Source organism: Drosophila biarmipes, chromosome X (genome assembly GCF_025231255.1).
Source record: "Drosophila biarmipes strain raj3 chromosome X, RU_DBia_V1.1, whole genome shotgun sequence".
NCBI lineage: Eukaryota > Metazoa > Arthropoda > Insecta > Diptera > Drosophilidae > Drosophila > Drosophila biarmipes.
Window position 1 is genome coordinate 16,923,703 of NC_066611.1, and position 12,266 is coordinate 16,935,968.

The following is a 12,266-nucleotide window of genomic DNA, read 5'->3' on the forward strand; positions in this document are numbered from 1 at the left end:
AGGCAAACAAATTATTGTGGTTCTTCCCCCCGTTTTCTCGATGCCCCTCGAATAGTGGAAGTTATGGCCCAAAACTCCTACACTTTTCAAACTGCTGCCCATTGTGCGACTCACGTACTAATTAATTAAAAAAGTTTTCTTCATGGCGCGGCAACTAAGTATGCATAGAGGCGCTTATTATTATTACGACTTTGCGAAACCAAAAAAACACAAATATACACAGGGAGAAAAAAACATCAGCAACGGCAAAGGAAGTGGCATTTCCCTTTTTTTGTGAGTGAAAATTGCAATATTTGGAAAAGCGGCAAAAGTCAATGAAGGCCTCTCCTCTGTTTTTTTTTTGCTTTGCGGCGGTGGATTTCAATTTTTGACAGTCGCTCGTCCTTTATTTTTTTGCAACTTTTGTTTTTACGACTGTAATTGGTTTTATATATTGCACATGTGTGCGAGTGTTTGTTTGCATTTCCCTGTTTGTGTGAGGACAGGCACAACCTGCGTTCGATTTGCGAATCGCAATTGTTGGCAAAAATGCAGGAGCAGAAAAATATTCCGGAAAGCGAAGGAAGGCGGCTGTTACAGCTGGGGTAGCAAAAATAGTAACAAAAAGGCTTTTGAAAAAAATTGAAAAAATACTATTTCTCAAATGCGTGAAAAGAGTACTGTAACTTTTTTGACACTTTATCCATTTCAAATATACAAATTAACAAAAAATTGGGAATATTTAAAAAATTATGTATGTATACATAATGTTGAAATTATATAGAGAAACCAAAGAGTGGGTGTGTCGATCCTTTTTATTTTGATGTTTCGATTACAAAAAATGTAATTCTTTTATGTATAAATTAAATGAAATTTATTTGAAAGTAATAGACTTTATAAGACAAGCAACCTTGAGTGACTCAACTTTGGAAAACTAAAAATATTCTTGCGTTTCTATTGACCTGACCCGGATTGTTTGCATGGAAAGCCGTCATTGCTGCGCCCAAAATTATGCTAACAAAAGTTGTTGACGCAGAAAAAAATACGACGCCTCGCAGGGAAAACCGCAGCAGTGGGTGGAAAACGGAAAATGTTTGGGGCGGGGCTCTGAAGACATTGTGCAAAAATTTCGCTGCATATTTGCGTTGGATTTTTAATATTGCGCCAAGCACCAGGCACATAGGAAAAGCGGCGAAAAAAAGCCAACGAGCATCGGAAGAGAAAAAAATAAGAAAAACTGAAAGGAAAATGGGATAGAATAGGGATGAGCAAACCGTTACGCATACGTAAAAATCAAATTTCTGTTCAGTCTTCCACTGCCTTTCGTTTTTTATTTTGTTGATTGTCTCTCGCTCTGCCTCACTCTTGGGAAACTTGAAAAACTTGGCGCCTTGGGAACCCGGGGCCATATAGCAATTCCTACTTTTTTATTGCATTTCTGTTGGCCCCCTTTTTGGCTGCGAATAAAGATGTCCGTTCGCTGTTGTTATTGCCATTTTCGCTGTTATTGAATGCGCAATGAATGTCGCGGAAAAGCGGGCCAAAGGGCGGGTGTTTTCCATCGGGTATATCTTAGGACTGCCGGGACAGGTCCCACAGAGTCATTTCGCTGTGTCTAGATATTTTACAGCAGGACAATGTGCCATACTGCCATATGGATCTCTTGCTATGCGCTCCATTTCTCTTCCATAACATTAACAATGGAAAGTTTCGATGCAGTTTTGCCATTGATGTTTTCAGGCATTACTACGACTTTTTTAATAGACTACAAGTCAATTTTAAATACCTTTTAGATGGCAGACTTTAAAGTGCAACACACTAATGCCAAACTTAACCAGAGGCTTAAAGTTTTCACCATTTTAATGAGCATATAAGCCGGCTGCCAAAGTTTTCGGGGGCTATCATAATACCACCTACACAGCCCCCTGGAATTATGTCTGCAATCCCTTAACCCCCTTTCGAAATGCCCGGGGGCACAGAAAAGATACTGACCTCTGGCGAACCTACTGGGCAAAAACCAACAAACCAGAAAAAAAGAGAAAAAAAACTGGGGAAAATTGGAAAGCCAAACCCCCGCCAAAAGCCGTACCCAAAAATGCGAGCAATGCCCGGCCGCAAAACTATGCCGAACTTAATCGTTTTAATTAACTTGGCCCCGAGTATAAACGGAACCATGGATCCTACCATTTTCCTACATTTTCCAAGGGGGGCGGGGCAAAAAATGGGCCGGCTTGTCGGTTGGTTTTTGGCAGCTTAATTACATTTCGCGCCTGCAAGTATGCAATGCATTGCATGCGTATTGTGGGCGGACGATGGGCGGCGGGCGTATAAGTGGGTGTGGCCTGCCCCCTAACAAAAAATAAAAACACCCAACCGGCCAGGAACAACAGCAGCCTGGGCCCAGTGCAGAGAAGAGGAGCAGCGAAACCGAACCAAACCAAACCAACACAAAACAATCAGCAGTAGGCAGGAGGCCAGTAAACTAAAGGAAATGCGGGGGAAAACTGGCGGGTAGGGAAAGCGGGGCAGAAAAGCCGGACAAAAGCGGGTTGTCCACTAACCCAGAGTTGCCACAGAACCGTTTGAAATGAAAAATTGCATTCACTTTTGCGTGAACGGAATTGAAAAGCCAGCCGTCCAGCCAGGGTTGCCGCAGTCATAATTAAAGCACACTCGGCCAGAGGCGAACTGATGAATGAAATGTCCTAAAAACAAAGTTCCATAAAAATATAAATAACAAATAAACGTTTGAAAATATACTTTGTTTTAGAGCTTGAAAAAAAGCGTACATTCGGCATATTTTTTTATTATTTAGCTTTAAAAAAGGAACTGTAAGATTTTTCCAAGAACGATAAAAACCAAGACTGGGTCAAAAAGAAGAAATCTAAGCAAAATTGAAAGCAAGCCAAAACACAAATTTCCACTCGTCCAAGTTTGACGAGGAAATGGGGTTAATTAGAACGCAATGGCCGGCCGGAAAATGTCCCCCATCCGGCGAAAGCCCCACGAACCCTTCCACGGGTTAAACGGGGGTCAGGTGTGAAACACTCTCCAGGGGTTCACACGAAAGCCCTTTTTCTTGTATTTTCCCTGGATTTCACTGAATTTCACTGAATTTCCCCACTCCATTCAGTCTGCAGGCAAATTAATTAACACGATTTCGCTTTTCACACGCAAGTACGTACACAAACACACGCACACACCGGGGAGTTGAGATTTCGATCTGAATATTTGACCTAAGAATTTCCATTCGCATTTGCCTCTCACATTCCCTTGCACGTTTTTCTGCAGCATTTTCCTTTATTGCAATTTCGTCCTTTTTTGGTTGCCAAGGCAGAGAGATTCCACTTGATTTCGCCGAGCAAAACTTTTGTTTAATTCTATTTTGTGTACGCACAACTTTTTAGCCTTTCTTTTACCTGCTAATGAAAAACGTTTTCATTCGATTTTGCATTTTTCTGGCAAAACAAGGAGATTAATAGTGTTATGCGTAAGCCTTGAGCTGTCTTTCGTTGTGAATGATTGTGAAAAGTGACAGTTTAAATGTGGGAAATAGTAAAGGGTTTAATTTTATAAAAAACCTAAAATCTAAATAGATTAAAAATGTGATAACAGAGGCTGTTATGCTTAACAGGCATGATTTTGTAATGTATCGATAACAAACATCGAAATCTATTCGATCTTTAATCGTTCACTCCGGCTCTTAGCACTCAAATAAATCAGAATGGAGACTCGAGATGAAGGATGGTTAGTACGACAACTAATAGGAATGTTGCATGAGGAAAATGGGAGTGTGTGTGAGTGCTTTTGTGTCAGTTGTCGAATGGAAAATGTCAAATGCCAAATGCTACTCTTAGGTTAGGCCCCTTGCGAAATTGGGCCTGGGCAAAATGCAGCGAGATGAGTTAACAACAAACAAGAACAAAACAAATCAAACAATTAATCATGCCAAAAACAACCACAATAATAGGGGCTAGGAAAAGGGGCGGGGCAGAGGAAAAGCTACGAGTCTAGAACTTTACTCTTTTGTCACAGTCGAGTTGCCAGAAAGTACAGCAAGTGGCTGTTATATTTAGCAGCTGCTTGAATCGTTCTGTTACAGTATTTTTTATATGCCGGTTAAGGACAATTTTAACTTCCGGTTAAAGTGAGTTTCATAAGAAGCTGTCAAAGGTCTTGACAACATTTTTGTATCTCCTCTGTTTAAGTTTCCAATGAACTTGTGATGACAGAGTCTGTAGCCAGCGATTAACTTTTTCTAAGTGAAAGTTAAAGTACCGGTTAACTTAAAGTTACTGTCTTAATCGGAGTTTCAGTTTTCTGGGCTTTACCAAATGATGGTATTTTTCTGCTTAAGTTTTTAAAAAAACTTTCGATGGCAAAGTCAGAAGTCAACGGTTAACTTTTAAAAGTGAAAGTTAAACTGCCGGTTAACTTGAGGTCACTGTCCCAGTCACAGTCGCGGTTCTCTATTTACTGATGCTTGTTGCAGTTGCATTTACTGATTACTGTTGCAGTTGCAGTTAAATTACTGGTTACTGTTTACGCTTGCAGTTGCTGTTACTGGTTTACTGGATTTTTGTTGTTTTTGGTATATAGCTGAGCGCGTCACTTACTCTTTCTTTCTATTGCCCTTGGAATCATACAGTGGATCGTAATTCCTACAATACGATATATACGACGGAAGTGTGAGTGTTGTGGTGTATATTCATTGGTAAGTGTATGTGATTTTGTGTGTGTGTTTTTTTTTAACATTAGAAATATCACCAATAATCGGAGGTTAGGCTGGACAATAGGGGGCTTTCTTGGGTGAAAACTTACGGCTTGGGCAGAATGGTGTTGTTCCGGTTATCCTTCCACTGCAGATCGGCGACCAGGCTGGCCTCAGGCACTGTGGGTCGGCAGGTGAGGATGAGGGGCTTGCCCACTGGCTTGCGCTGGACCTCCTGTTTGGGGTAAATCTCCAGGATCGGAGGAGACTGCGCCTGACACAGTTCTGAAAGGGTAAAGTAAATACGGTAGGCAATTAGCGGGTTGTACACGGCGAGAAAAACACACGAAAACTGGTAAGGTCTATGAAAATACTTCACTTTATATTTTTGTAGCACTACCAGTTTTAGAAATAACATAAGTTTAAGCTTATATAATATAAGTATTAACAAAGTTAAACTCCATTTAATTTTTTTTGAGGACTTAGTACCTAGTACTATTTGAAAATCTAAATTGGGAAGCTTCGGTTACACCCCCCAATAATATCCGGATGATTATTTTGATTGCTTTAATGGGGAACACACAGCAAAACCCCAACTGATATTGCGCTTTTCTCTTGATTGAGAGCCCTGGCCATTGGTCTTTGTTTTCATTTTATCTGCTCTTTTTCCGAGTGACTCATTTGCACAGGCGAGTAAATTTTAAATTAATTTTAATTGCCTTTGCTGTGGACGCTCACAAAGGGGCGGCGCTGGTGGGGCTTCGAGGGGGGACCTGGGGACCTTTGTAATTTTCGCCTCCGCTCATTATGCACAAAAATCGAGGGAAGTGTGTGTGTGTCTCAATTAAATGATATTATTCCAGCGCAATTCGAAGTGAAATTCAATCGAAATTTTGCAGAAATGTAATGGAAATTAGTTGAGCGCACTTAGCTTTGCGTTCGTTTTTATTAAGAATTTAATGCACACATTTGTGCCGATTTTCCGCTGGAAAGCAGTGCATTTTGGAAATTCAAATTTCGACAGGATTTATGTGCCACTCGAATGTGTGTCAGTAAATGCCATTTAAAATGTTGAAACTCCATGTGAAAACTAACTTGCTCAATGTAAGGCAGAATAGTGGAGTATGCTGAAAAGCTTGTCACAAACGGAAGCCCAATTAAAAATGTACGCTGACATTTATTGAAATTTATCAGGAGTTGCTGTCTCTTTTTTTACCATAAAACTTCATTTAATATTACCATTAAAGTTGATTTAAATAATGGTGCTCTTGGCTACTTTTATGCGTCAAGCTGTTAACATTTTAACGATTGGAGTTTATCGCAATTAAAAATATTTATTTTCTTGCTTTAAAAGGTGACTTCTGGGCCATAAAATCGGGAATATACGGATAAATGTCAACAAATGTGGGTTTTAGCTTATTACTTCCCACCCACCAGTGGAGTATATCTATTGTACCCTATAAAAGCACTCCATAACCTCCACTTATATAAGTAGTAAGCCACTTTCTGGCCCAGCTGCTCTTCTTTCAGCCGCCTCCCTTTGGAACTTGCTCCATGGCGACTAAAAGTTGGCCATTGTTCATCTAGCTAATTACCGACAATTAAACGCTCATGAAACCCTTTGTTACCAGCTCGAGGACTGGGCCGGGATGTATATGTATCTTTGGGATAGAGGAGCTGGGAGTGCTCGGGCGCAAGGACTAGACAGACTATCCAAGAAGTTGGCTCTCATTCTCATTACAATTAAAAGCCTTTCTGGCCGTTTTCTTTGACATTTTATTGGCCAGTCCCAGTTGACTTGGCAGGCTGGCTTGCTGGCTGCCTGCTGCTTAGCCTTTTGACCAAGTTCAAGCGGTGCTCGCTGCCTAATGGTCAATGTCGGCACATTCGTTGCGGAATTTTATGTGTGTGGTCAAGATTAAAGTGGGGCAAAATATAAAAAAAGAGAGGGGGGGGGGGGAGGGGGGGTCTTGTTTTCACGGACAGGAGCAGCTGTGATCAGCCCCAAGCCGCCACATTTTTTTGTCAAGCCGCAAGTGCTGCACACAGTCGAGTGCATAAATAATTTAATGTAAACGAATCCTCGCAGGGGCGTGGGTGCCAAGGGGGTGCAGGGGGTGGCGGTGGTGCAGTGGCATGCAACAGAGTGCATTAAACTGCCCCCTGGCAGCTCTACGCCGCACCCAAGGCCCCCCCTTTTTTTTCTGTTTGCCACAACGCCCGTGTCTCCGGTTCCATCTGCAGCTCAGGCGAAATTAAATATGAGAAATTTATGCGACGTTGCCTTTTTGCATCGCAATTAATGCAAGGCAACAAAATGGCGCCACCAACTATCCAGGCAACAAAAACAAAGGAAAGTGCCACAAAAAAAAACTGCATAATAATGAAAGGCTGTGGGTGGGTGGCGAAACGCCCACCAAGATGGAACAAAACTAGCAAATGCTCTTTTTTCTCATGCTTTTGATGAAAAAGAAGAAATATCATTAGGAGAAAGGCCACTCATTCACAGAAAACATTTTATAGATATTCATAAGCTATATAAACTATTAATTTTTTCTAAATGATTACTTTCAGATTTAATTATATTATGTTTATGTATTTTACCGAATGTTTTTTGCCCACTGGGTCACACTCTAAATGATTACCTATTTAAATTCCCTTTTTTTGTGTAAATTTATTGGTGGTTATGCCTTTTTATTTTGTAATAAGAAATGGAGTATGTGGGTGGCATTTAATGGATTTGCTGGCTTATTGATGTTTTTTGCCTAACATGAAAAATGTGGGCTCATTTTGGCTTAATGATAGCGAAAGCGCATTGATAATTCAAACATACATTTATGCTTTTATCCTTTTTTTGCCCTTAATTTGTAAATCATTTTTGACTATGGCCACTAGTTTAATATACCTATTAATGGCAGCATTTAAAGTTCCCGCATCAATTTACCATCTTTTTGTGGGCGCTCGTAAAGGGCATTTCCTTTGGGACTCGGGCCAAGCTTAATTTATATTTATTTTATTTTAAATGCATGCTGCATAAATAAAGGCGCCGGCCCACACACACGGACGCACATTATCTTTCTACCTCTTTGAGCCCCCGATTTTCCCCGCATTTTCGCCGCCGCTTTTCCCCCAGCGAATGTGTTGCTTTTCCGGCGCCGCATAAATAAACAAACGGTTAAGAATTATCGCGAGGCTCTCGGGGAAAAGCCGAGGGCCGGAAGGAGATAGGGCGCCATGTGGGCGTGGCAGCCACTGGACATTGCGCCCACTTCTCGAGCAATTAATTCATTGTGCCTGGCCAGAAAATATTGTTGAAAAACAATTAAAAATTGCACATTAAAATGGGCAAATTAACAAACACACACACACACACACACTCAGACGCGAGAGTTGCACATATATTTATTAAGGCTTTAACTCTCGAATGCCTTTTTCTTTCTGTTGCTATTTTTTTATTGCTTTGGCCGCGCAAAAGTTAAAATTAATATTTGTTTGCTTAAAAGTTTCTGGCGCTTTTTCGGCCGGCAGAAAATTTTGATTTATGTAATCCCCCTTTCTCCCGGCAAAAGTTAGTTTTCTGAATTATGGCTGCAAAATAGTGGGCATCCCACCGTCTCGCTGGCAAGCAAATATTGTCCAGCCTTGGCTTGTGCCACGCCCTACGTGCCACGCCCCCCGCCCCCCATCGCAGGCCACGCCCACCTCTTCACCTTCTAAGCAGAGGCGTGCTCAAGTGGCGCCGACCTGAACCCGAGTCCAAAAATAGCATCTATTGGTTATCGAGAGCAGCCTAAATTTACACAGGCCACTCGAAAAAAATGCAAGATCAAAGGAAATTGGCGAGGAGCAGGGGTGTCTGCTAATGGCATAGTGGTGGCTAAAAAAATAGAGACCTTTTTGGTAATTAGGTCTGTGGGTTAAAGGTGGGCTCATACTCAACTCATGTCACATAACCTCAAATAAAAAAAAATTTACTAAGAAATATGAACGAGTTTGCTAATTAAAATATAGAATAGTAAAAAGCTTTGAAACAATTTATGAGCTTTTTATATTCTAAAATTTTTTTAAAAATAACTTTAAAAAAAATTATTTTAATGGACATTTGATATCCTTGCTTATTTGTTGTAACTCAAAACCATCTTCTTGCGATTAGCATGTGAGAACTGTACATCTGCCGCTGCTTCTGGCCATTCAAGGCCGAATTTATTTGCACAATAAACATTAAAGGGCGCCAGGAAGCCGCGAGCCTCGAACCCAGGACCTCCGACCTGTCACCGCCAAACACCCACGCTCATCCCCTTCCTGTTGGCCACAAACATGTTTGGCATATTTGATGGCATTTCCTTTAGGCATGCATGCGTGCCAGCAAACGATTGCAGACATCCTCGACATCCCTGTGTTTTATTTGCACTCGTTATAATATTTCCACGTTATGTTTGCGCTCCTTGCTGGGTTTTTTCATCCATTTTTCCTGCTCCCACCCCCAGACATGTTGCATACTTTTGTGCGCGCTGGCGACAGGAAACTGGAGCAGCCGCCTCAAGTGGTCGTCGATGATGCTACCCCTTAAACTACCCACTAAAAAAAAGAGGAAAAACGAGCCCAGGATGCGTTTGTATTTTTTCGGCAGCTGTATGCCTTTTGAATTTCTAAATAGGCCACAAGAGAAGATAGAGGGCGCGAGACGGCGGCATTGACAGTCGGGCTTCGTTTTTGATACCCAGTGGGGATGGGTTTTTGAGGGTCTATAAGGCTTGGCGAAGTTCTTGATCTAAAGATATATAGTATTTTCTATGGGATTAATATTGCGAATTATAAGTTATAATTATTATATAGTTATTATGGTACCAAATGATATCTTTATAAGGACATTTTCTAAATATTTCAAATACAGTATTTTCAGTAGTATTTTCGTGTAGATCCCCAAGTGGAACCCATCTTTGTTCTGGTGCCTTCCTTTGGGTTTTTGTGATTTGACTTGAAAATCTTTTTTCGTGCACACTTCAAGGCGAACTCGAGTGGGGCTTTGCAATGGGAAAGTGCTGCAAGTGGGGGCGGAATGTCGACGATTGTCGCCGTCTGTGTCTGCGCGGTAATTGCTGCCATTTGCACGCTTCAGACTCTGCCATATTCCATATAAGCTGCACAACTTAAGCCCGAATGAATGCCCAAAATCTGTGCATACATCTATTAACCAACAAACTTTTGGGGCGATTTCCCCCAGCCATTTTTATTTGATTTTTTTGCAATCTCCAAATGCTCCAAAATGTTGTTGAATCAACCTCTCCATGTAAAAGCCAGACATCTTCAGTGACTCACCCAGCTGACCTTCAGCCGGGCCTGGGCTGTCTGTAACCGATCATGATCTTCTTAATCATTTAATTTTCGCATTGCCTTTGGCTGGATAAACAATTTATTGTTCTCTAAATTGGCACAAAACGCTGGCGCCCATTCGGTGTGCACTTGAAAAAGTCAGCGACCCAGAAACCCACTAACAAGCAAAGTCTCGCCCCCACCCAAAAAGAAAAAAAGAAAAAAAGTAACCCACCCACAATTGCCAGCCAATGTTTAAACAAATGAGGTCATTATGAGAAATGAAATGGCAAATGGCGAATAATGGCAGCAGCCAAGTGGCGACAAAGTAGTTAAAGTTTTTATCTCCCTGGCGAAACTATAAAGGGACAAATGAAAAGTTGATGAGCATTGAACAAGGCGAGTGCAACTGCAACATCCATTGCAATTGTTGAGCAACTGGAGTGGCAAACTGCTAAGTGAGTGCTTGGCACTTGGATGCACACGCTCCTCCGAAAATTCAGGGGGAGAACAAAGGGATAATATCGCCCCGAGAAAAAATAGAGGAAAAATGGTGGTGACATCCAACGCAGGCACGTTCGCGGAGTGCTGAAGATCCAACTGATTTTGGGAGTAATCAGTAATTAAACGGATTTATGGCTGGCCAGGAAGGGAGTTTCTCCTGGCAACAGACTGCGAGAAAGCAAGTGCCTCAAGTGGGGTAATTAATTGCGTTGTAAACTAGAAAAACTGTCAGTTAAATATTTCCAGTAACTTAATAGGGGAATATTGGCCTAAAGTGCCTGTAATAACGCTCAGTGAAATCACTCATCTATAATTGTAAAATGTGTGCTATTTATTTTTAAGAATTACAATATTAAACAAAATGAGCCTTAATTCACTGGCACTTGTTAGATATATATTTAAAGCACCAATTGCATATAAGTTTAAAGAAGATATCCTATTATATGTTGTCCTGTATTCACTGGAAAGTAAATACCTTTAACTAAACTATATTTGGCATGCCTAAAAACGCTCATTGAATACCCAAAATGCGATAATTCGAGTACGAGACTGGCACAAATCGCCGTAAAAGTCTTCCCCATGGCCCCAGGTCCCCCAAGCAATCCATCATAAGTAGCAGATCAAAGTCGTGACTTTCGGTGGCAGGCTGCCCGTGTAAAGTTTTTCAATCACTGCGAAGAATGAATTAGGTATCAGGCGAAAGGGACGGGGAAAGCAAAATATGAGCGGTGGAGGCTGGGAATTCTCTGCGGTGGACAAACGTTTCATATTAAAAAGAAGTTTCGTGCGAAAACAGAAAAACGTCAACAACAAAATGCATTGCGGGGAAGTGCTTGGATATTAAGCGCTCGAAACCGAAAGTTGCAAAGAGTAAAAAGTGCAGGAAAAAACATCAAAAATTGCATATAGAAGTTGAGCTTATTATGCGCGTAAAACTTTTGGCCGTCTCCGTCATCGCCGCTTGCTTTTAACTTACTTTGCGTATTAAGTAAACTTGGCTGATAAAGTTCCGACCGGGATGGGGAATAAAAAAATAAAATCTCAGAAGAAAAAGAGACGGACGGAACCACGCGCAATGTGTGTGACCTCTGAAGAACCGAGAAGAGTGCGCTTTCACTGCTGCTTTTCAACAAGTCACCTCATCCATAAGTTGTGCAGTGCGGAAAGTCCACAAGGATTGGGCGATAAAAATAAAATATAAGTTTGTGAAAGCGTGGGCGATAAAAGGCTAAAAGATCACCTGGATTTATTTTTTAGGGGTTAATTTGTCTTTGATGCATAGCCCAGGGTGACCAGGCTAATGTTTATGTAACGAAAATCGCAGTGTGACCATGCTACTCGCATAAAAATTCAGAACTGTCGTATAAAATAGAACTCTCAAACAACAATTCGCCGTTCTTTTCCCATCTTATTGTAAAAAATGCGCTATATCGCCCTTTTATTTCGCTTTTTCTACGCTCCTTCGCTCCTCTGGCGTTTTATTTTGGTTTTAAGTGCTTGAATATGTCTTGTTAAGTAAGCAGTTAGTTTTTTGGGAGCATGTTGTCCCTGCTCCTGTCCTTGTGCCACCATCATCTCGCCCCCTATCGCCGCACCACTGGCATAAAATGTTTCGCAAAGTGTTTTCACCACCCCCTCAAGGCCTACGAATTTTCCTGGCTAGCAAGTTTCAACTCCAGCACCGCCTGCAAGCCAAAAGTTACAGCGTTCACTCTCAATTTTTTGTTGCTCCTTGCTTTCTTCAACATTTCTTCGTTTT

General features: G+C 41.3%; 1 protein-coding gene across 11 annotated transcripts in view; it reads right to left on the reverse strand.

The window, feature by feature from the left end:
- Nucleotides 1–12,266, reverse strand: part of LOC108021892 (fasciclin-2) — a 74,788-nt gene that overhangs the window by 19,997 nt on the left and 42,525 nt on the right. For 6 of the 11 annotated variants that reach the window (XM_017090702.3, XM_017090696.3, XM_017090701.3 and 3 more), the window contains exons 3-4: nucleotides 4,801–4,975; nucleotides 4,596–4,640 (exon numbers count right to left, since the gene is read on the reverse strand). In XM_017090702.3, the coding sequence (XP_016946191.1) occupies nucleotides 4,596–4,640; nucleotides 4,801–4,975 (220 nt within the window). The remainder of the gene's footprint in view (nucleotides 1–4,595; nucleotides 4,641–4,800; nucleotides 4,976–12,266) is intronic. The other 5 variants (XM_017090704.3, XM_017090700.3, XM_017090699.3 and 2 more) reach the window with 1 other exon arrangement.